The 25,918-nt window shown below is 44.0% G+C and overlaps 1 protein-coding gene across 2 annotated transcripts in view; it reads right to left on the bottom strand.

Moving 5' to 3' along the window:
• LRP8 (LDL receptor related protein 8) overlaps positions 1-25,918 on the bottom strand; it is a 298,522-nt gene that overhangs the window by 42,345 nt on the left and 230,259 nt on the right. For both annotated transcript variants that reach the window (XM_073357653.2, XM_073357654.2), the window contains exon 5: positions 13,641-14,009. In XM_073357653.2, the coding sequence (XP_073213754.1) occupies positions 13,641-14,009 (369 nt within the window). The remainder of the gene's footprint in view (positions 1-13,640; positions 14,010-25,918) is intronic.

Genomic DNA, 25,918 nt, shown 5'->3' with positions numbered 1-25,918 from the left:
GTGGTGACCCGCAGATCCCCATTTTGTCCCAGATGCTTTTAGTAAAAGTCAGACTAAAAATATCCATGACAAAATCTTAGCCTTAACAATGAGTACAGAAGCTCTATAGATGCTCACGGATAGCAGCTGCCAGTTTGATTGCAAAGGAGATCTACAGCCCCCTGGGTATGTTACACATTACAGTTCAGAGGAGTCCATCTTCCAAATGTTTCCTCAAAATTCTATTAAAGTAGCAAACCATTTGAAAGTCTTTACTGTTGTGTTTCTCCTTTGGGGGCTGAAGCTGGGTTTTACATGACAGAAAATCATTGCTGCTGAATAGCTATAGGACGTCAGAGCTGATGCTAATTCATGTAATCCGAAGCCACGTGGCAGCATTTCCTTGACAATTTCACAAACTGTCTTTAAATACAGAAATTATGGCTTCTTCAAGTGCTTGCTCATGTCCATTCCAATTAGGTGTGGGTGTGCCGCGTGCACGATTGTCAGAAAGTTTTTCCTCTAGCCGTATCCGTTGGGTCAGCTGTGGAGCCCCGTGGAGTGGCACCTTTATGGCAGTGTATATAGGTCCTTGCTGACACACCTTCTGCTCAGTTCTTTCTTACTGCTAGTGATGGCTGTTGGAGCAGCTCGGTCTTGTGTATTTAAAGTGCCTACTTAGCGGTCTTTCTTTGAATAGTTGTTGTAAATAGTCACCCACTAGCGTTAATTAGTTGAATAGTACTTAGCTGGAAGATCTTCCCTGATTCCCTTTCCACCGGACAGGGGCATGCCTTGGTCCCAGGGCTTTAAGCCCTGTGAGAAGTGCCTGAAGCCTATGCCACATGGTGATCCGCAGGATTCCTGCCTCAAGTGCCTCGGGAAGGGTCATCAGGAGGATAGGTACAAGATATGTAGGGGTTTTAAGCCCAGAACAAAGAAGGAGAGAGACTCTTGCCTGAAGCTCCTCCTAATGAAATCTGCACTTTGCCAACAGCCTCAATGCGCAGCGCACCGGCGTGGGAACCCTTGGCACTGAGGAACAACTCCTGTAAGAAGCATCGACATCGGCACTGCTCCACGGCCCCGAGGCTCAGCTCCACCTCACGGTACCATTCACAATTGCCGGTGCTGCATAAGAAGAAGATGGACAAGGGTCGCTCACCGGCAGGGCACACCAGTGGGGTGTGTCCTGTGTTGGGACTCCCCAGACCTGGCCTGCAAGTCCCACAGCTGTTGACTCCAGCCATGACAGGGGGGCCGCTGAGTCCAGTGCGGATGGGCTCTCCAGTGCTGTTGGACCTATCAGTGGACAGGACAGTAGTCCTTCCCTTGTTCCCAGACCTCATCACACAAGAAAACGGCAGGATACGACATCCTAACCTGGAGTCCCGCCACCCCACAGCGTGGAAGCTCCATGGTTAAACCAGTCTCAACTTCAGTTCAGGAGGTCTTTCTCGGAAGCAGGAAGCACTCTATTCGAGCCACTTACCTCACTAAGTGGAAGCAGTTCTTGATTTGGTCTATGCAGAAGGGTACTCCTGCACCACAAGCCTTGATCCCATATGTTTTGGACTACCTGCTCAACTTGAAATGGCAGGGGTTGGTGACCTCTTCGATCAGGTACACTTGGCTGCCATCTCTGCCTTTCACCCAGGGGTAGAGGATAGGTCAGTCTTTGGAAACCTGATGGTAGGCCGCTTCTTCAAGGGGCTGGATAGACTGTGTCCTCAGGTGAGGCAGCCTCTTCCTCATTGGGACCTCAATCTAGTCCTTGCCAGGCTTATGGACCCCCTCTACTTGAGCCCATGGCAACATGTTCCTTGCTTTACCTATCTTGGAAGGTAGCTTTCCTAGTGGCCATCAGCTCAGCCAGAAGGGTCTCTGAATTCAAGGTGCTGACATCTGAGCCCCCTTTTATAAAGACAAGGTGCAACTTCACCCACACCCTGCGTTTCTCCCTAAAGTAGTCTCTCAATTCTATACAAATCAGGACATTTCCTCAAGCCACATGCCAATAACAGAGATCGCATGCTTCATTAATTGGATGTGAGATGTGCCCTGGCTTTCTATATCAAGCGCACAAAGCCATTTCAGAAGTCCCCAGAGCTCTTCATCACCGTCGCAGAGAGGATGAAAGGGCTTTCCATCTCCTCCCAACACATATCATCCTAGATCATGTCGTGCATCAGGACTTGCTATGACTTGGCCAAGATTCCGGCCCCAACGTTGACAGCGCACTCTACAAGAGCTCAAGAATCATATGCCACTTTCCTAGCTCAAGTGCCCATTCAGGACATATGCAGGGCAGCCACATGATCCTCTATCCATACCTTCACCTCGCATTACGCAATTTCTCAACAGTCCAGAGATGACGCAGCATTTGGCAGAGCAGTGCTGCAGTCTGCAACCAGAGGAACTCCGACCCCTCCTCCAAGAATACGGCTTGGGAGTCACCTAATTGGAATGGACATGAGCAAGCACTTGAAGAAAAAACGGTTACCTACCTCTCATAACTGTTCTTCTTCGAGATGTGTTGTTCATGTCCATTCCAAATCCCACCCGCCTCCCCTCTGTTGGGAGTATTCAGGCAAGAAGGAACGGAGCAGGCGGTGGGTTGGCAAGTAACTATATACACTGCCATAAAGGCGCCACTCCAGGGGGCTCCACAGCTTACCCGAGGGGTACCGCTAGAGGAAAAACCTTCCGACAATCTCAAAGAACAACAGTTATGAGAGGAAGGTAGCCATTTTTTTTAGATACCCCAAAAAGAGCCAAGAGACATTAAGTGAACTACCAGCAAGTATCATAAAGTGCAAGCCATGGCACAGTGTTATTCTTCACAGCATCATACAGGATGCAAAATGCAGATTTAGGATGACTTCAGTTGACTAAACTCTAGCATGTACAGAATTGCTGCATGACATTTTATATAGCAATGACAACTGCAGCACCTGTGGAGGCATGGGGGAAACTTAGCATTTATAAATACAGCATGACAAAATAAAGCTGTGAAGCGGCATTGTCCCCTCCCCCCCAGAAAGAAGTCAAACGCACCCAATAAATGACAGGTTTCAGAGGAACAGCCGTGTTAGTCTGTATTCGCAAAAAGAAAAGGAGTACTTGTGGCACCTTAGAGACTAACCAATTTATTTGAGCATGAGCTTTCGTGAAGTGAGCTGTAGCTCACGAAAGCTCATGCTCAAATAAATTGGTTAGTCTCTAAGGTGCCACAAGTACTCCTTTTCTTTTTACCCAATAAATGCACAAAGATAAACCTTTTGCAAAAAACCCTAAGGGAAAAAGCTTTCCCAAGTAATAAACAGTGTCCTAGGAGCCACAGCTTTGTTACCATCAAATTCTAGAAGCTAAATAATTGTGAGACAGGTAAGTGGATGGCAGACCTCGAGAGCAACATCTAGTGGACCTACTGGATCATCAGTTTCATTTTCTTCCTTGTAGGTGGCACTCTTTCCTCTAAATCAGCAGTGAAGCAATTGCCCAACCCAATCCTACACTTATTCAAGTTAGTGAGATTTTTGTCACTCAGTTCAACGAGAGAAGGCCTGCAGTTTATCAAGTAATTTGGGACTCTCAAGACAAAAAGGCTCTATGCACCTTGAATATATTTATTTATTATTAGTAGTAATATTAGTAACAATAATAAGACTCCCTAATTTAGGTTTTATTTAAAAATAATAATTTAACCAACCTTACTGTAAAGAGAAATGTTTCCATTTTGTAGAAAATGAAATCCATTTGTACGAAACCCAAACCCAATATTGTACAGCTGCATGAGAATTTGAGGGGAAACTTGTTAACACTAGTTTAGTGTCTTTATCCAAGCTGAATGGACAGCAAAATGCATAAATACCAGATGGTGCAAAGACTTAGTATGGAAAAAAATACTTTTGCAATTGGAAAAGTACAGTGATCAGAATAATTCACCAGAAGTTTGAAAAGTGTTGTGATTTTCACAGGTGCTGATCACCTGTACCTCCAACTGACCCAATGGGAACTGCACATGCTTAGCGCCTCCGAAATACGGCCACTGAGGGCCTCACATTTGGCATCCGACACTTCTGACCATTTTGGCTAAAGTTTGTAACACAAAAGCCAAAGAAGTTAATAAGCATAAAAGGAACCATAAAACTCCACAGCCTGGGGTTCAACACAGTTCCTATAAACATGGTTTGAAGCCTAACCTTCCCATGAGCCATATCCCCCACTGTCTCTCCAGTGGTCAGTTTATTGCTCTTTCCCTGAACATCTGGATAAGCGGAATGAGCAGCTGAGCTAAATTTAACTCTTTGGTCACCAAGGACCAGGTAGTCCCCTAAAACCCTATCGGATGTGAAAAGAACATTCAATTTTTAAAAATTCTTTCACTTTTAATCACCTAAGTGTGACAAGGGGAACAATTTAAAAAAAGAAAAGGAGTACTTGTGGCACCTTAGAGACTAACAAATTTATTTGAGCATAAGCTTTCGTGAGCTACAGCTCACTTCATCGGATCCTCCTGAAGGTCGAAACAGCATACTGGACTTCTACATAGAGTGCTTCCGCTGACGTGCATGGGCTGAAATTGTGGAAAAGCAGCATCACTTGACCCATAACCTCAGCCGTGCAGAACACAATGCCATCCACAGCCTCAGAAACAACTCTGACATCATCATCAAAAAGGCTGACAAAGGAGGTGCTGTTGTCATCATGAATAGGTCGGAATATGAACAAGAGGCTGCTCGGCAGCTCTCCAACACCACTTTCTACAAGCCATTACCCTCTGATTCCACTGAGAGTTACCAAAAGAAACTACAACATTTGCTCAAGAAACTCCCTGAAAAAGCACAAGAACAAATCCGCACAGACACACCCCTAAAACTCCGACCAGGGGTATTCTGTCTGCTACCCAAGATCCATAAACCTGGAAATCCTGGACGCCCCATCATCTCAGGCATTGGCACCCTGATAGCAGGATTGTCTGGCTATGTAGACTCCCTCCTCAGGCCCTACACTTCCAGCACTCCCAGCGATCTTCAAGACACCACTGACTTCCTGAGGAAACTACAATACATCGGTGATCTTCCTGAAAACGCCATCCTGGCCACTGTGGATGTAGAAGCCCTCTACACCAACATTCCACACAAAGATGGACTACAAGCCATCAGGAACGGTATCCCCGACAATGTCACGGCAATCCCGGTGGCTGAACTTTGTGACTTTGTCCTCACCCATAACTATTTCACATTTGGGGACAATGTATACCTTCAAATCAGCAGCACTGCTATGGGTACCCGCATGGCCCCACAGTATGCCAACATTTTTATGGCTGACTTAGAACAACGCTTCCTCAGCTCTCGTCCCCTAACGCCCCTACTCTACTTTCGCTACATTGATGACATCTTCATCATCTGGACCCATGGAAAAGAAGCCCTTGAGGAATTCCACCATGATTTCAACAATTTCCATCCCACCATCAACCTCAGTCTGGACCAGTCCACACAAAAGATCCACTTCCTGGACACTATGGTGCTAATAAGCAATGGTCACATAAACACCACCCTATACCGGAAACCTACTGACCGCTATGCCTACCTACATGCCTCCAGCTTTCATCCAGACCCCACCACACGATCCATTGTCTACAGCCAAGCTCTACGATACAACCGCATTTGCTCCAACCCCTCAGACAGAGACAAACACCTACAAGATCTCTATCAAGCATTCTTACAACTACAATACCTACCTGCTGAAGTGAAGAAACAGACTGACAGAGCCAGAAGAGTACCCAGAAGTCACCCACTACAGGACAGGCCCAACAAAGAAAATAACAGAACGCCACTAGCCATCACCTTCAGACCCCAACTAAAACCTCTCCAACGCATCATCAAGGATCTACAACCTATCCTGAAGGACAACCCATCACTCTCACAGATCTTGGGAGACAGGCCAGTCCTTGCTTACAGACAGCCCCCCAACCTGAAGCAAATACTCACAAGCAACCACACACCACACAACAGAACCACTAACCCAGGAACCTATCCTTGCAACAAAGCCCGTTGCCAACTGTGTCCACATATCTATTCAGGGGACACCATCATAGGGCCTAATCACATCAGCCACACTATCAGAGGCTCGTTCACGTGCACATCTACCAATGTGATATATGCCATCATGTACCAGCAATGCCCCTCTGCCATGTACATTGGTCAAACTGGACAATCTCTTCGTAAAAGAATAAATGGAGACAAATCAGATGTCAAGAATTATAAACATTCAAAAACCAGTTGGAGAACACTTCAATCTCTTTGGTCACTCGATTACAGACCTAAAAGTTGCAATTCTTCAACAAAAAAATTTCAAAAACAGACTCCAACAAGAGACTGCTGAATTGGAATTAATTTGCAAACTGGATACAATTAACTTAGGCTTGAATAGAGACTGGGAGTGGATGGGTCATTACACAAAGTAAAACTATTTCCCCATGTTTATTACCCCCACACCCCCCACTGTTCCTCAGACGTTCTTGTCAACTGCTGGAAATGGCCCACCTTGATTATCACTACAAAAGGTGTCCGCCCCCCCGCCCTCATGCTGGTAATAGCTCACCTTAAGTGATCACTCTCGTTACAGTGTGCATGGTAACACTCATTGTTTCATGTTCTCTATGTATATAAATCTCCCCACTGTATTTTCCACTGAATGCATCTGATGAAGTGAGCTGTAGCTCAGAAAAGCTTATGCTCAAATAAATTGGTTAGTCTCTAAGGTGCCACAAGTTCTCCTTTTCTTTTTGCGAATACAGACTAACACGGCTGCTACTCTGAAACCTGTAATTTAAAAAAATGTATCTTTACAATGTTCTTATAAGTACAACAGCATCATACTTACAATGTTGTGGCAAAAGCTATCATGGGACCTGGTAGGCAGGTAAGGAGTGTGGGAGGTGGTGGGACATTGTCTGCGTGCCTTTTTATAATGAAACTGGGACATAATTCCATTTCAGTATAATTGGCTGAGTGAATACAACAGGCCACCAATCAGGGGCATTCCCACAGCAACAGGATATCCTGTCTTAGAGAGGAGGGCTGTGTTTTTGCAGAGCTCCTCAATGTGCAGAGCTTAGTTTATATGCACCAGCTGTTCAGAAAATTGCAGTGCTATTTTGGAGGCTTAAACCAATGGAATCTCAGCACTTTTCTAGCTCCTCTTCAGTTCCACAGAATAGAAACAAAGCAAGAACCTGTTATATTAACTGCTACACATAACACAACTATGTTTTACATTTGCAAACTCTGGACAAAAAGACAAGCTGCTCAAATTCAACAGGCACATTCCAGGCTCAAAGCTGGTATTCGCGTTGCCAATTATCCCAGAGTCTTTAATGACACACATGGGGATTTGTGCCAAACAACTTCCATCTGAGGCATTTATTACTTTTTGAAAATAAAGTCACTTTGCAGTTTTATGGCAATTTTCATATGCGTGTCTCAAAGCACTTTTCAGGCATTAACTAAGCCTCAAGATAAGTCCTATTTTATGGATGGAAGGACTGAGGCATAGAGAGTTGGAAGTGACACGAGAAGACTGTTGTAGAGTCAGGATTAGCTCTCAAGAGCCCTGATTCCTAGTTATTTGTTCTAAGCACTGTCCAATATTCCCCTTCTGTATGTACAACCTATATTTCAAAGGAGAACTTTTAAGATAACAGGTCTGGATTGTGAGGCTGATAAATCCAAACTATAGATTATATTAGAAAAATATATTTTGAGTGTATTTATATGAATTCAGAAAAAAAACAACTGTCACAGACAAATTCCTTGAGCCAGCCCATTCTATCCTATTTATTTTCTCTCTCTCTGCCAAAGCATTTTCACTAGTTGTCACCCTCAATGGGTAGCCTAGTCTTTCATTCATCCAAAATGATTATGACAACAAGTGACTGATGCTGGCCTCAAGAGAGATTTTTTTAAAGTGGTTAATATCCCTCTATTATGTATAATACAAAAACCCCAATAGCTCCATGTGCAGGAAAAGATGTCAAATTGATATCGTCTGTCCTGAACTTACTCTAATCAGCTCAAATCTATGGCATTTTTAATACCTATTGTAGAGGTATCAAAGCACCAGATGATGAATGCCATGTCATATATTTGCAATTTCTTCTGTATCTTTAATAAAAAAAAGACTTAGAAAGTTCAGAAAGAGAAGAAAACCTCAGCTGTCTGGGCCAGATCCCCAATGGGTGTAAATCAGGGTAGCTCCACTGAAGTGATTTACAACAGCTGAATATCTGATTCTCTGTTTCCACAACTCTTTGTTTAGCAAACTCAGATCTTTTTGTTTTATAAGGGCACCGACAAACCTTTTAGTTCTCCCATGTCACTTTTAAAGCTGTGTAATAGATGGTACATTTATATTTCAGCTGTGTGCTGCAGAACACGCACCATCTACCGTCACCACCTGGGTGCAGCTTTTTTATGGTTAGGAGCCACACTGGCTTAATCTAGGAATGATCAATTAAACACACAGATACCCACACACATAGCCACATATCCTCTCTTCTCTGGTGCATTAAGGGTCTCCTTTCCCACTACATACAGCTTTAGTGGACTAATTATACTGTTATTTACACTGGTTTTACATGAGTGTTCTGAACTTCATTTACTTCAGTGGAGTTACTCCTTATTTATATCACTACAAGTGAGAGGAGAATCAGGACCTGCATGTGTCAAGGAGCTCTCCAGAGAAAGGTTGGTGTAACAGTCAAAGCATCAGTGTTGAAATACCTGTGTTTCCTGGAGCCACAGGACCAAACCCAGCAGAGGCAGCTCTGCCATTCATCTCTTTCACATAGGTAAACTGAACATCATACAATTTACTGTACATGGATTTACTGCAGACCTTGTACACTAAAATTCCTGCCTTCTGAACATGAATGTTAAAGGTCCCAAGGCACTTTCCAAAGGAGTGGGAGTTTGCCCATCTCCCTGGCCATATTTCTTCTTTCCTTCACTATTATGCAGCTGTGCACTAGCTGGCAGTCATCACTGCCTCAGAGGAAGTTGCACTATGTGATGTTGTAGGGAGATATTTTGAAAAGTTTTCTATACAATTGTGAGATATTACTACTGCTGCCTGCTTTATACCATGCTCCTTCAAAGCTTCCTATCATGATGGCCGGAGCTCAGTGGATACCCTTTGGAACCCATCTCTACCCATGTTGGATCAAGCTAGGGGACGTCCCTGAGTAATAAAGTACTTTCTCGCCTCCAAGGTGGGCTAAGTGTAGTCCTAGTCCTGCCAACCATTTAGCAAAGGCGAGATGAATGCAGGGGTGAAAGTAAGTCGAGTGACTTACCGGTATGCTGGGGCCAGCTCTGGACCCCGGAAGGGGCGGGGCTGAGGGGGTCAGAGCTAGCCCCAGCCCACCCTGTAACGTAAGTGCCCCCTCCCCCACCGGGGTACAGCAGCAGCAGCCCGGGGCTCCAGGGGCTATTTAAAGGGCCTGTGGCTCCCATGCTTCTACAGCCCCGGTCCTTTAAATAGCCCCCAGACCCCTGGAGTAGTGGTGGTGGGGCTCCGGCAGCTATTTAAAGGGCTGGGGTGGTAGAAGCAGGGGAGCCCCAGGCCCTTTAAACAGCCGCCGGAGCCCCACAGCTGCTACCCCAGGGCTCCAGAAGCAGGGCTCTGGAGGCAATTTAAAGGGCTGGGGCTCCAGCCACTGCTGGCAGCCCCAGGCCCTTTAAACTGCCCCCTGGGGAAGCCGGGCTGCCCCAGTACGATGCACCAGCAAGTACCAGGGCTTACTTTCACCTCTGGATGAATGTGACTTGTAAGTGACTTGACTTAGACTCCCTTCTAAACTAAAGAACTGGGGCTCAAAACGGCATTTTCACTGATTTCAACTGGCAAATGCTTCCGGTGACATGTTCCCTACTGCACCCACCTAGGTCCCTTGGATATGGAGAAGGAGAGAGGGGAGCTCATCTTTCCTTTACTGGATTGAAGCTTGTGTGTAAATAGTCCACCCTCAAAGGCCAATGCCATTCCAGGGAACGTTCCTCAAGGTCTGAGTTCACTTACTTACATTGTAAGTTCTTTGGAGTGGGGACTGTCATTTTGTTCTATGTTTGTACAGCGCCTCGCACAATGAGGTCCTAGTCCATGACTAGAGCTCCTAGATACTACAAATAATTGTGCACAGAAGGTATCAGAATCAAATGTGCACTAACACAGTAAAGGGCCCCAAGATAACCCCCATGGCTACTAGCAACCTATGACAACCCCCCCCTCCTTAATAGGAGACAGAGTCCTGCCTGGAATCGGGATCCCACGGACTCACTGCCACAATAGCGGGAGTAGGTGGGAGCAGGATTAAAAATAGCCCCGCACAGGGCTCTACTGTAACATCCTGGCTTTGTGTAGATCAGTGATGTTGCCCTCTAGGGCTGTCCACAGAGAGGATATCAGATCTACTGCTAGTGTTGACTGAGGGAGTTCACCTTCAGCTGCAGCCATTGAGGCCTACATTCCTGAACGTGAAGGACCAGCTCTGTGGCTCAAACAGATCTATTTCATCCCACGAGTAAATCAGTTCCATCATATTGCTCTCCACCAATCACATTGTTATCTTCCTCATATCCAGTCAATCAACGCTTCCCCTCTCAACAAAATCAATCCTCCCCGAAGCTGAGCATCAGTCCTTACTCCTGGGGGCATTCTGCACCAAAAAAATAAAAATTCTGCACCAAAAATTAAAAATTCTGCAAAATTCTGCAAATTTTATTTGTAAAAATAACACTACATAATCACACCAGTTTCAATTATTTTGGTAATTTATTTCAAAATACCCATCAGCAAGTATGTCTGTAACAATACAGACACACACAAAAATCCCCCAGGAGTAGAGAGTTAAAGAAACCCCTATGACAACCCAGTTCCTGTTCTCTGTCCTCCTACCCCCACGCTGGGCGGGGGGGGGCCAAACACCCCCCACCAGCTCAGATATCCACACTCCCTCCCCCACACCAGCCCAGCCATGGAGCCCCCCAGCCCAGATACCCACACCCCTCTTCCCCAGAAGCCAGCCACGGTGCCCCCCGGCCCAGGTACCTACACCCCCTCCCTCCCAGAGCCCAGACACAGGGCTCCCCCTTGTCCAAATACCCATGCCCCCTCTCCCCCCAGAGCCCAGACACAGGGCCCCCCCCAGCCCAGACACCCATCCCTCTCCCCTCCCCAGAGACCAACCACGGGGGTACCCTGGCCCAGATACCCGCACCCCCTTCCCCCAAAACCCAGTCACAGCCCCCCCCCACCACAACCCAGACACCCGCCCCTCTCCCCTCCGCAGAGCCCAGGGATCCAGAGGGAGAAACAGCCTGATGCTGGGTCCCACGCTTGCACGGAGTTTCCTGTGCATGGCCCTCTCCTTCCCTCGGGGCGTGCTGGGAACTGCTCAGAACCCTCTAGCTCCCTCCCCCCAGCAGTGTCTTTTATGTGCGAGCTGGGCTCTGTTGGGTCCAGTGGCCCCTAGTGGTGGCCAGCAGCACTAAAGCCCATTTCTGTGGGGGGAAAAGAAATTCTGCGCGCACAATGTTAATTTCTACAAAATTCTTCATTGCACAGTGGTACAGAATTGCCCCAGCAGTAAATCCTGAGCCCACCTTGGACTCCTATTCTGCTGCTGCCCACACCCCCTTTGATTTTCTGTATACCAGCTCTTTCTCCTGCTCCTGAGCCATCTACTCCTTTTTCTTCTCTCCCTACTCTTAAGAGCAGCTCAGAGGCTATTCTGCATTTTCCTCTCCCCTCCTGAGCTTCCACTTCCCCCTTCCCCTGTTAAAGGAGCTACAGCATTTGCTCCCTGCCTTTGTCTCCGCTTCACAGAAAACCTAACTGCCTTCTTGTACAGGCCCTTCCCAAGATGGGACTGCCCTACTAGCCTCACAGGCTGGATTTTTCTGCCCTACTGGGTGCAATGTCTATATGGACAATAAAAATCCTATGCTTCTGATTCTAAGAGCCAGAGGTTTTCCTGGATTCCTTAGTTAAAATGTTCAGTCTCTGCAGTTGGTTGTGGCCCTCCTCCCCAGAGCTGCCCACCTTTCAGCAGTGCTGTATGTATGTATATAGCTGTGTAAATATTTTATTTCATCTCAATCTTGTCATTATGAATATTTCAGAGAAACATTTTCTCCATTTCCCTCTTGGTCTCTCTGGGTAAGTGACCAGTTTGAGCAGTTTAGTGTCTGGAAATGGATAAAACATTCAGTACACAGCAACAATGTGTTAAATACACAAAACTAACTGAAGAGAAATCCATTATTTATGATCTCTGTGCCTTTAACAAGCCAAACTCTTACACTGAAAGGGCTTAGGTTTTAGAGCACACAGTGCATTTTGAACTGGCTTCTTCAGAGATGCCTTTATTGATTGTCTGTTTTATGTTCTGGATTCATAGGCAGAAAACTATATATATATATATATTTCTTTCTTTCTTTTTTGCTTTAAGATAGATGTTTCCAACCTGTGAGCTGTGACCCCCTGAGGCAATCTAGGAGTTTTCAAACCTGTTCCCATTCCCTACCTCTGATTTCCAACTGAAACAGATATCCTCAGTCTCTTGCTACCAATTCCTCTTCAGCTAGGCCCCCCACAACCCATTCCACTACCAAAAAGCTGGGCAAGAGGGTAAATTGATTGCAGTCTATAAGTGCTTACATGGGACATAAATATTTGATAATAGACTCTTCAGCCTAGCAGGCAAAGGTATATCATGATCCAATTGCTGGAAGTTGAAGTTAGACTAATTCAGACTGGAAATAAGGTGTACATTTTTAACAGGGTAATTAACCTTTGGGACAATTTACTACGGGTTGTGGAGGATTCTCCAACACTGGCAATTTTAAAATCAAGACTGGATTTTTTTTAAGATATGTTCCAGTTCAAACTAGATAATAATGCCCCAAAATTATTTTGGGGAAGTTCTATGGCCTGTGTTATGCAGGAGGCCAGACTAGATGATCACAATGTCCTTTCTGGCCTTGGAATCTATGAATCTTCCCCACCCCACCGCACCCTTTCTACTTCCTTTCCAGTCCTGTGTTATTCTTTTAGAACAATTAATTTCCCCCCAAACCTAAATGCTTTCATCTCTCTTTAAGGAGCTATGGGCCAGATTGTGTCACGAAGGTTCTGGCACTGAACAAGGGGCAGGGTGGAGTCACCTTGCCTCTGAAAGGGATTGTGACTCCGTGAGGACCATTGCCTCCTGGAGCTCCTGGAAAGCTGGCTCTCTCCTCCCCACCATGTCAGAGAGGCTCACATTTAAGTCACTACAGAAGCTGCTGTTTAACTCTCTGAGCCTCAGATCAGCCTCTGACTTCTCACTGAATGCAGCATTATTTGCAGCCAACAGAGTTCTGTGCTCAGTCTCATTTGGGCAGGTTATTTTGGTAATTGGGCACTCAGCTACACAGTCTGCAGACACAAATACCCAGTCTGAAGGCATGGATTTGTTGCAGCAAACATGTCATTAGAGGTCTTGGCTGAAATGTAGCCTTTAGTGGCATCCAAAAATTCCCTCTACTCCAAGGAAATCTTTACCCAGCAGACATCCCTTGTCCCCATGCTGCTTAGCCCCTGCAGATACTTACGACAATTCTGCTCGTCTGACTTGTCTTTGCAGTCCTCGTCGCCATCGCACTTCCAGTTCAAGTGGATGCACTCCCCATTGCCACACCTGAATTCGTGGGCCGCACAGGTGTTCAGCACCTGAGGCTTGACTTTGTAGCGACACTTCTCCATCAATTCATCTGAGTAGTCTTCACAGTCGGGCTGGTTGTCACAGACCCACAGCTCTGGGATGCACACGCTGTTGTTGCACTGGAACTCATTAGGCTTGCAGGTGAGTGGTGAGCACTTCCTCTCGTCACTGCCATCTCCACAGTTGTTGTCGCCATCACACACAAAGATCATGGCTATGCAGGTCTTGTTACTGCACTGGAACTCATTGGAAGAACAGACTGCGGGATAAAAGCAAACAGATGAGTTGGGAGATCCTCAACCTAGACCCCAATTGGACATTGTGTCCGTATCACAAACCCACCACACACACTTCGGCAGTCTCTGCTCAGGAGAAACCCAACACTGGAGCAGGCTAGGAGTGAAAGACATTAGCTCGGCTGTGTGGAGTCCAGACCAGGAACAGCTAGGGTGTTCCAAGTCAGTAGTGATGTGCATTGGCTGCGTGTGTGTGGAGTCCAGCCGGGGCTGAAATACCAGAGTTGTGGTAGGCTATCACTGAGGATCATTACCACAACTGTGCTTAGAGCCCAGGAATGGAATAGTTGAAGGGCTGAAGGTCAAGACTGAGAAGCACTGGCCGAACTGCATGGGGAGCTTCGAACAGAAGTGCAAGGTGTTGTACCAATAAAATAAAAACCAGCAGGATCTTATTAAAGGGAAAAAGGCAAAATACCACATTTATTGTGAATACAGAAAGAATCATAGTAAGCAGTTAGTTATAGCTATAACATTCCATTCAATCTCATATTTATTCACACATTCATTCATACAAACACACACCCACACACATACACACCCACACACACAGGTTCTGCAAGGTTGTTATCATAGTTACCAGCCTTAGAGTTGCTCATGCCAAGTCACTGGCCAGGTGGCCTGGACATGAGGAGGGAGCAGGGCCTTGTCAGATGCTCATCTGATGCTCCTGGAAGTTGGTTTGCAGAATCAGACCCCAAAGTTCTCACTTTTTAGAGTCTATTTTTATAGGAATTTCTTCCTATGCCAGTCTATGGGAATTGCTTCATCATGCTGTTGCTGAATCAATCAGCAGATAGCACATTCCTGACGGCTCCAAGATGTTATCTTGTTCTTTGGTTCTCCCATTCTTGAGGCTGTTGGGTGGATTCCAGTCTGCCCTCCGGGGGGGGGGGGGGGTGGTCCTCTGGTTATTTCCACTTGACGCCTTCTTCCGCCGATGGACACTGGATTCTTAGGCTGGCACCTCCCTGATCATTCAGTTATTATCCACACCAAGCATCCATCCACATACATCCTCTATCTCTATTTTAATCACAATTGTTAATACAACAAAAGGGTGGGGAGTCTCTGGGTGCTGTTTCTGTTGTTCGAGTATTGCTTTGAGTCTCTCTCTCTGTGAATTGCTTTGAGAACAGACTCAGTCTTAGAATGTACTAACCCAATTAGCAGCTTGCAAGTTTCACACAGAGAGGGAGAGAAACAGTACCAAAAACCAAGAGACCTCTTAATTAGTAATACCCTGGAATTTAAACTCTGGGGAACCAAACTCATTTGTGATTTTAATACAGAACTTCTTTAATATGATCCAACATAATCCCCCTTTTGACACTAAGATTTATAATCGTCAGTGTCACTTTCTATGTAGCCTATTCAAGAGAAAGTACTGTGAGGCAATTTGAGTTTGTGATTCCAATTCATGCCACATACATGATCCTAGTGATGTATCTTTACTACAAGGTTCTGGGGCAACAGGCAAGGTGAGGCACACCCACTTTTGAGGAGTCCATTCGGTACAACCTCTAGTGTCCAATAGCTTCCCTCCCTCCCCAGCCCACTGGCTCAAGGTCCAGGGTAGCCAAAAGGATCCCATGTGTAATATGGGGAGTGGGTTAACCTTCAATACCTTTGCCTCCAGGGACTGTTGGTGTGCAATTTTGAAAACAATTTCTCCCATTAACAAGTCTGGTTTACAATAGTGGAAACATATTGCATCCATTCATATTGATAAGTGTCAAACAATGATCTCTTTCTTTTTTAACAAATGCATCAAACCCTTAATATTTCCCAATATGACCCAGAACATTTTGTGTTCCAAAGTAGCTAGTGCAAGTATCTGCATTTCAGTGCATCCCATAGCTATGGCTGTGTAGTTTCCTATTTCTAATATTTTTTTTTCTTATGGATAAGCCATGTGGTAGTATTAAGCCATTACTAAAGATTCCATTGGCCTTTTAGGTTACCCAGACCAATTTGGACCAAGTCTACATTGGCATGTACTTGTTTTTGTATCAGGCTGTCCTGTAGCTGGGACAGAAAGCTTAATTTATTTTTAAGTTCCTGCAGGTCTTCAGTATTTTTTTTTTTAACACACAACAGTGCGAGCAACAACACAAAACACAAGACAAAACATAGAACACAGAACACAATTTCTATTGTGACAGTAGATTCATGGTATTGGGTTGCTTTTCAGCTGGCAGCTTTTCCTGATTTTCTGAAAGACAAAAAGAACATGTTTCTACCCCTTTTGGGGTGGCAGATTATTGCTTAAAATATTTCTTTTACAAATACCCTTGCTGATTGCAGGCAAAACAGAGAAATTGCCCCCATATTTTCCTGTTTTTGTTCTATAGGCAGGCCAGGTTTCAAAGGCTTTTATCTTTTAAGGGTTATGGGGAAATTATCCCACTGTTTAGTCATTAAATCCCTGAGTTTTCCTTCTTATACAGCAGACCAAGTTTATAATGTTTTTCCTGCTGTGTTAAGCTTTAAGTTGTATTTACAGGTAATAACTGAGAAGCATCATTACCATACGACCTTAAAGGATTTTTCCAAAAATCATACACACTATACGTTGTTACAGGGATACTTATTATCATTAAATGTATTAAAATTATCTTGTTATCCCATGCCTTTTATTTAGACAATTTGTTTGCTGACCAGGTATGTCCTTTATCTGCAGCTTCTTTGTGCTGCTAGTTCTTTCCTTCCTTTATCATTTAGGTAATTTGCATTTTCACAGAAACTTCCTGCTTTTGGATTTAAAGCCATCAGCAGCTCAGAGACTCTATCTTAAAAGGGACACAATCAACTTTCACCAGAGTTTTGATTACTTTTAACTTCTGCTTCCAAAACACACAGCAATCTGAAAAAGAAAACCCAACCTATTGTGGCTCCCTTTGGAGCCCTAATAGCATTTTAATTAAGTAGCATGGTATGTTTGCATTTCTTTTGCCCCTTCTACAATATACCCTGCACATGTTCTGGGGCAAATGCACATTTCTTCCATAGTTTAACTTCTATAACATTATCCAGATCCATTTTTACATAAGGTGTCACTATTTCTTTTTTTGCTTACAGAGTTTTCATGTACCTTTATCAAAGTGACAGTCTGATTACTCAGAGCCATTTTAAGACTCAGTGTTTCTAACATTGCTTCTTTTTGTTTTGTGCACCTCACCCCTGCTGTTGCTTCAGAGGGGCACTGTCTTTTTTTAATTTTTTTTTTTACTACAACTCTCATCTGCTATTTTGTTACAAAAACAAAAAACAAACAAAAAGAATCCAATTTTTTTTTATATTCTCCTGATTTTGACTGCCCTGCTGCAGCCACAACTTAAAAACATTTTAAATTTTGTAAAGCATTGAGTTACCTTTTAAGGGTTAAATGCCAAATCCCAAAGCCAAACAACACTAATTACCTGTGTCTAGCAAAAAGGTCGGTCAGTTTTGCAACTTTGAATTAAAGAGTCAAATGGATTTTTAGTGGCATTATTTAAAACAAAAACAAAACTAACTGGTCCTTAGAACTTTACATATTTACACACACACAGACAGATACATACACATTTTCTTTTCCTTAACATCCCTTCCACACTGCTCTGTTTTTTACATCTTACATTCCCTTTATACATTTGAGGCAGTTAAGTTCCAATAGAACCCTCTTATGTTCTTTTAGCAAATTTGACTAAATTGTCCAGTCAAATGAATTTAATCAGTTTATTTTTGCCTGGCTAATTTACAGACATTCCTTTGGAAAAGGGCCCATTTTTCTTTCAGAATGGCTGCAAAGAAACCAAGAATGCTCTAACACTTTTCCTTTTTAACATTTTCGGTTAAAAGTTGTTTGGGTGAAATACAAAGTTTAACTGCTTAATTCCCTCCACCCTCTGCAGAGTTAACTTTTTTTTTTTTTTTACTCTCTTTTCTCTTTGTAATTATGCCTGGGGGTGCCATACATAGGACCTTCTCCCCCTTTACCTGCCTCCCTCCAGCCTCTGCAGAGTTAACTTTTTCACTCTTTTTGTATTCCTGGAGTGCCTCTTTCACTATTTTCAGCTGGCTTTGGATATTTGTAGCCAGCACCTTCCAATTGTCTGCTCCCTTTTCCATTTGTGCCTTTTCCTCTTTACATGAAGACAAGCGGAGGGAAGAATCCTTACATGCCTCCCACAACAACCAAATTGCTGCTGCATCTCTTTTGGCAGCACTAGAAGGTTTGTATATGAGGATATACTGAGCCAATCTATCCTCTAGGTCCGAAATAGTGCAGACATCAGCTAGGGCTTGTTTAGTCCAAGGACTGTGCCCACATTTTTGAAGGATTTGTTTAAAAGGTGTAATTTCTTTTACAAAAGGTGAGGTTGGAGTTCCTTCTGACTCCATTCCTCCCTCTGGTACTGGCTTACCCTGTTTTCTTTTAAACATCTTAACATGGATATTTCAATCTCTTTGTCACTGCTGGTATTACTTAGCAAGTGACACAGCCTAGATTCTGAAATCATAGCTTAATCTATGCGTTTTTCCCCTGCTACCTTCCCGGAGGTCAGCAGGTCCCCTGCTACCTTCCCAGAGGCCAGCAGGTCCAGTTAACCTATTTCTCCCTGCTACCTTCTCGGAGGCCAGCAGGTCTGGTTAACCTATTTCTCCCTGCTACCTTCTCGGAGGCCAGCAGGTCCGGTTAACCTGTTCTTCCCTGCTACCTTCTCGGAGGCCAGCAGGTCCCCTGCTACCTTCCCGGAGGCCAGCAGGTCTAGTTTAATCTGTTTTCCCTGCTACCTTCTCGGAGGCCAGCAGGTCCCCTGCTACCTTCTCGGAGGCCAGCAGGTCTGGTTTAATCTGTTTTTCCTGCTACCTTCTCGGAGGCCAGCAGGTCCCCTGCTACCTTCTCGGAGGCCAGCAGGTCTGGTTTAATCTGTTTTTCCTGCTATCTTCTCGGAGGCCAGCAGGTCCCCTGCTACCTTCTCGGAGGCCAGCAGGTCTGGTTTAACCTAATAGAAATGCCTAGCTCACTAGAGCTGGCGGTGTGCACACCAATATTTACAATAACTGAGGTTTTTTACCAATATTCCCCCTTTCGCAATTCTCCACCAAAATGTTGTACCAATAAAATAAAAACCAGCAGGATCTTATTAAAGGGAAAAAGGCAAAATACCACATTTATTGTGAATACAGAAAGAATCATAGTAAGCAGTTAGTTATAGCTATAACATTCCATTCAATCTCATATTTATTCATACAAACACACACCCACACACATACACACCCACACACACAGGTTCTGCAAGGTTGTTATCATAGTTACCAGCCTTAGAGTTGCTCATGCCAAGTCACTGGCCAGGTGGCCTGGACATGAGGAGGGAGCAGGGCCTTGTCAGATGCTCATCTGATGCTCCTGGAAGTTGGTTTGCAGAATCAGACCCCAAAGTTCTCACTTTTTAGAGTCTATTTTTATAGGAATTTCTTCCTATGCCAGTCTATGGGAATTGCTTCATCATGCTGTTGCTGAATCAATCAGCAGATAGCACATTCCTGACGGCTCCAAGATGTTATCTTGTTCTTTGGTTCTCCCATTCTTGAGGCTGTTGGGTGGATTCCAGTCTGCCCTCCGGGGGGGGGGGGGGGGGGTGGTCCTCTGGTTATTTCCACTTGACGCCTTCTTCCGCCGATGGACACTGGATTCTTAGGCTGGCACCTCCCTGATCATTCAGTTATTATCCACACCAAGCATCCATCCACATACATCCTCTATCTCTATTTTAATCACAATTGTTAATACAACAAAAGGGTGGGGAGTCTCTGGGTGCTGTTTCTGTTGTTCGAGTATTGCTTTGAGTCTCTCTCTCTGTGAATTGCTTTGAGAACAGACTCAGTCTTAGAATGTACTAACCCAATTAGCAGCTTGCAAGTTTCACACAGAGAGGGAGAGAAACAGTACCAAAAACCAAGAGACCTCTTAATTAGTAATACCCTGGAATTTAAACTCTGGGGAACCAAACTCATTTGTGATTTTAATACAGAACTTCTTTAATATGATCCAACAAAGGGAACTGAAGATCAGGAACAAGGACCACTGGCAATACTGTGTGTGGTCCCAGCAGCAGAACAGCAAAGGTGTAGCAAGCTAAGACTGAAGAGCACTATCAGAGCTATGCTGGGAGACAAGCAATGGAACAGCAGAGATATTACAGTCTAGGATGGAGATGCATGGCAGAACTGTGTGACACAGGCTTGCATAGCTCCTGATGGCACTATACTGAGCTCAAGCCAGTGCTATCAGTTCCTGACTTTCATCAAATTCACCCCCCCAAAACTAAGCAAATTTCAGAATTTCACAGCGTCTTGTTTTGGACATATTAAGTGAGACACACAGGGTAAATATTCAATGAGTTGTGCAGGGATTAGCTGCTGAATCATGTCGATAAATCCCTTCACAAGGTACTGACTATTTCCCCGGGAAGTCACCATTCTGCATTTACATACAAATGAGACTTTTTGAGCTATGAAGAAGAACAAACTTTTTTCCTTTGCATGCCTGATTTACTGCTGAGCCAGAGGAATCTGCTCAAATTAAACTTTCAGATATCCCAACAATGGTCACTCTTATGCAAAAAGAAGAACACAGCCGCTGGCAAGAGTTCCCTATAACTACTTTTAATTGGTACCTAATTTACTCAGTTATTAAGGGAAAAAATTCAGTTTCAGCAGCTTCGAAGACCCGGCGGAAAATTATGGCTTTTATCAATTAGATTAGATCAAATAATCCGTCTTGAAAAATGCTTCTTTTAATGTCACTCAGGAGGCTCTCGTCTTCAATAGCAAAAGTACTTATTGCCCCTGCTGCACAGCTCCTGTGACTGTCATAAATATAAAGGGAAGGGTAAACCCCTTTAAAATCCCTCCTGGCCAGAGGAAAACTCCTCTCACCTGTAAAGGGTTAAGAAGCTACAGGTAACCTCGCTGGCACCTGACCAAAATGACCAATGAGGAGACAAGATACTTTCAAAAGCTGGGAGGAGGGAGAGAAACAAAGGGTCTCTGTCTGTCTATATGCTGCTTTTGCCAGGGATAGACCAGGAATGGAGTCTTAGAACTTTTAGTAAGTAATCTAGCCAGGTATGTGTTAGATTATGATTTCTTTAAATGGCTGAGAAAAGAATTGTGCTGAATAGAATAACTATTTCTGTCTGTGTATCTTTTTTGTAACTTAAGGTTTTGCCTAGAGGGATTCTCTATGTTTTGAATCTAATTACCTTGTAAGGTATCTACCATCCTGATTTTACAGAGGGGATTTCTTTACTTCTATTTACTCCTATTTCTATTAAAAGTCTTCTTGTAAGAAAACTGAATGCTTTTTCATTGCTCTCAGATCCAAGGGTTTGGGTCTGTGGTCACCTATGCAAATTGGTGAGGCTTTTTATCCAACATTTCCCAGGAAAGGGGGGGGTGCAAGTGTTGGGAGGATTGTTCATTGTTCTTAAGATCCAAGGGTCTGGGTCTGTAGTCACGTAAGCAAATTGGTGAGGCTTTTTACCAAACCTTGTCCAGGAAGTGGGGTGCAAGGTTTTGGGAAGTATTTGGGGGGAAAGACGTTTCCAAACAGCTCTTCCCCAGTAACCAGTATTTGTTTGGTGGTGGTAGCGGCCAATCCAAGGACAAAGGGTGGAATATTTTGTACCTTGGGGAAGTTTTGACCTAAGCTGGTAAAGATAAGCTTAGGAGGTTTTCATGCAGGTCCCCACATCTGTACCCTAGCGTTCAGAGTGGGGGAGGAACCTTGACAGTGACAAACCACACTGCTGAAATAACACTGGTAGCTGAGACATAACATGGGAAGCGCATCTGGAAGACACCAGAATCTCTACTACGTGGAGTTACGTACTAGCTTTGAGGGTGTGGCAAGAGCACCGGGAGAATGATCTAATAAGGCCATGTCTACACTGTGAGCTAGGGCTTTGATTCCCAGCTCACGCAGACATTGACACGAGCTCTCATCCAGCTAGTGCACTAAAAATCGTAGTGCAGCTGCCTGAACCGTGTGGGTCCATACTCAGCACAGCTATCCCGTGCTGCGCTCCTGCTACCACAGCTATGCTACTATTTTTAAGCATGCTAACTTGACAAGAGCTAGTGTGTGAGAGTCTATATGTGAGCTGGGAATTACAGCCCAGCTCAAGGTGGAGACATACGCTAACAGTGTTATACAGAACTATTCTGGTTTTTTCACCTAGGAAGATAAGCACAGACTGCTCACAATGGCATTATTAGTATATACACTACCTTACTCATGAACTTACCAGGCTGTATGGGCAAAGAGCATAGCTGAAGTTTCTAACTCCCTGAAGTGCTCATGTTCTACCTATCTGATCTATTTTGATATGCCCTAAAGTAAAACCTAAGAAACCCAAGTCCTCCTTCCCTCCCTGGATCAGTCCCAGCAAACCCAACTTCTTTCTACCTGTCTGGGCATTATTTTGGCTCCCACCACCTAAGTGCCAAAAGGACAAGCCCATTTGAGGAAGCAGAGGTGTTTGCCTTCCTTGGTAGCATCTCACACTGGGCACCAATGGAGACAGAATTTGATGGATCCATTTTTTGATTCAGTGTGGCAAATCCTATGCTTGTATTTTTAAATCCATGGTATCAAATCACTAGTGCACTAAAATTACAAATTATTAGAACCACCAAATGAATTCTTGATTGTTCGGGGGTTGGTGGTACAATGGGGCAGAGATGTCTTGCCAATAAGAAAAAGATTCAGGTTCCAAAAAGAGTCAAAGGAGAAGGATACTTTTGAGCACAGACCACAAACTATTCTATGGCTGTGATGAAGCAGATTTTTAAAGGAATCTCAATTCCACCTTCAATTTTCTGGATGCAATTTTATAACTGCAATTAAGTGCATCTGAAAATTACAGCATTTGGACATCTAGCTACCTGATTTGTTAACACACTCAGGTGGAGAGATGTCTAAATACTAGGAACTGCATCTAAAATAACTGCACGGCAGAGCTGGAGTTCATTAAAAGAAAAGAATAGGCACAATCTCTACTTATGTCTGTCTTCCTCTCACAAACATTTACACGGCACCTGCCTTTCTCCAAAGTTCTAATTATGCATATTTAGCTATTCTGATTAATTGGCACTTGTACAACTGAAAACAAAATGACCTATTAATCTTATCGATCTGTCTTCATCTCTGTAATCTAGCAGCCATTTCAAATGGGTAATGTTATGGCACTGTGGAGTATTAATTTGAAGTAACACAGCTATAGCCTTACTGATCTGATTGAAGAGAGATGATAAACATTAGAGCTGCAGTGACTACATGCAGATAACGTAACAGATCAAGGCTGAGCTGAGGAATACATCAAAATAATTGTTAGAAAAGCTACCTCAGAAAAAAATAAATAAGCAAAGTTCGCATAAGCTCTTGATCCCTAATATTTTGGCAGGGTTACAGCAATGTACACACTCCAACTGTGAATTAATTTCCTTCCCTGAGCTGTAATAAGCACATCTGTCTTCCTTGTTTTCATTACTCCCACCTCTGTCCCTTCTTATGTTTGTATGTGTTGCCTGTCTCCCTTTTGAAATTTGCCAAGTGTGCAAATTAGAGATGGTCACATGTATCCATAGAAAATGGGGGTCGGTCACCTACAGACAATGCAAATTAATATAAAAGCTCCTCCTCCCCTGTACACACAAACCTCACTAAAATATTAAATGTATCGAAAATCTCAAAGAATAAAAGCAATTTTGCTTTCATGCCTCCCTGAGGACTTCTGCAATGAAGCTTATGACTTCCTAGCTACTAATTCACAAGCTTATGATTATTTTATTTTGTTTTTAAAATGTGAATTCAGTGCTGATGCCAGAGAGCACTAGAGACTGAAGTCCTCTTTCCACTGAACAGGTAAAGCATGGGCAGCAGGCACCTACCACTGCACCCTTGTACCTCAGCCTTGAACAGGGAGGGCTGCCCTGGCACATCTTTAACCCTGGCCCAGAAGCACGTGTAGCTGCTTGTGCAGACAACGCTTCAGTGGCAACAGTGGTGACAGTTACAGTGGTGATTCCTGTGATGTGGTCATCAGGTTACTATGGACTGGACTGTTACCACAGACTCATTTTCCACAGGCCTCAGCCAGACCTCTGCCTAGGCAGTGCACACTGGCACTGTTGTGGCACCCCCATAGAGAGAGTACTCCCCATTCCAGACCCATCTGGCTCCACTGGCTTTTAAGGAAAGGAAAGAGGGAGTTATTGTCTCATCTTCAACCTACCTCGCCCCTCCCTAGCCACTTTCAGAGAGCTAGATTTTATGGAGTGTGCTAGGAAGAAGCAAAGTCTGCACCCTCTAGCCATACTGTGGCTTGCTCTTGTACAGGGCTGAAACAGGGGGGAGAGGACCTCCTTACACTCTTCCTACACCCACACAGGAGCCAACCACATGGTGACCTTTTGCATGGCTTTACACCAGTATAAAGTACCCTTAGAGCAAGAAAAGGGTCGCATTATGCATTACTATAGACAGCACATGGAGAGATAAGGTCGGAGGAATAAGTGAAAGGCAATTTACACACACATCATCCTTCCCAAGTCTGATGGGTACTTAGGCAGCCCCCATTATTACAGCATCTCAGAGCTTCCCAGGGGTCATGGATCAGTGTTCATGCCGCACTCTCCATTAATATCCGGCCCTGCTAATGATCCAACCAGCAGACCAAATTTGGTGATGAATCCTGGTCACATGCCATCTGAGGCATGTTGCGCATATGCTAAGAAGTTCTTCCCAAGTATTTCAATAGAAAATAACATTAAACAGTAATTAAATACCCACCATGGCATTTATTTCTCCTTTGACTTGAGCAATTGGTTTACGTTCTCTAATTTGGTACCTGCCCTATCAGGAGATTTTTTGTATAAAAGGGAGAAAAACCAATATTAGTTTCCATTTTTTTCAGTGCAGAGAAGTAAGTGTTGTAGTCTCAGATGCAAAATCTTTTAAAATATGAAGTGATCCCAGTAGAAGTCTTGAAAATCTTTGATTGGCAAGAGTGTTGCAGCTCTGACTGGACCTTGGGCTCCGAAACCCACCCCCTTCCCTGGGCTTCAGTACCCAAACTCCAACGTCTACTAGCTGTTTTTAGTGCCGTAGCACAGGCCCAAGTCTATAGACCTGTGCGTTGAGACTCACTGCTACAGGTTTTAAAAGCAATGAAGTGGTACGCGTAGTGACTTACTATTGGCACCCTTTTCTCTTAGTCACTATTCAGCCAATAGGACACTAGTAGGCACTAGGATGTTGGAGGTGCCATCTTTCGGATACGATGTAAAACTGAAGCCTTTGTATAGTCAATTCTGTGGCACTTTTTGTAAGAGCAGAGAATAGTTACATTCATATCCTGGTAAAAATTCCTCATCATTTATATGAATTCTGTCTCTGTAAATTCCACATCTGGTTTCATTTGTATATGGCATTCTCTTTTATTTTCTATACTAGTGTAAGGCCATTAGGCACTGCTTAACAGTTGCAGTGTTTCAATGTGGGTAAAGCGAGTCTTATGTATAATAACTTTTCTATAAGTCAGGAATCTATAGAGTAATTACTGTGGATTTTCAAATATTAATTTGATGCAAAACAAAATGTGAAATCGACAATATCCGTCATTAATAAAAAGACACTCCATCATACAGCTGCAGAAGTGACTCCCTAATGAAGGCTGTTACTAGCTTCTCAATAATAAGCCCAATTGATTTTGCCTCCTGTTTCTCAAAAAAAAAAAAAAAAATTCATTTTGCTTGAAATTACATGTGTAGTTTACAGCCAGACAAGAACTGTTTGGCAAAATTTGTGGTGAATTGACAA

Source organism: Lepidochelys kempii, chromosome 8 (assembly GCF_965140285.1).
Source record: "Lepidochelys kempii isolate rLepKem1 chromosome 8, rLepKem1.hap1, whole genome shotgun sequence".
Taxonomy (NCBI): domain Eukaryota; kingdom Metazoa; phylum Chordata; order Testudines; family Cheloniidae; genus Lepidochelys; species Lepidochelys kempii.
This window is presented reverse-complemented; position numbering and strand designations above follow the sequence as displayed.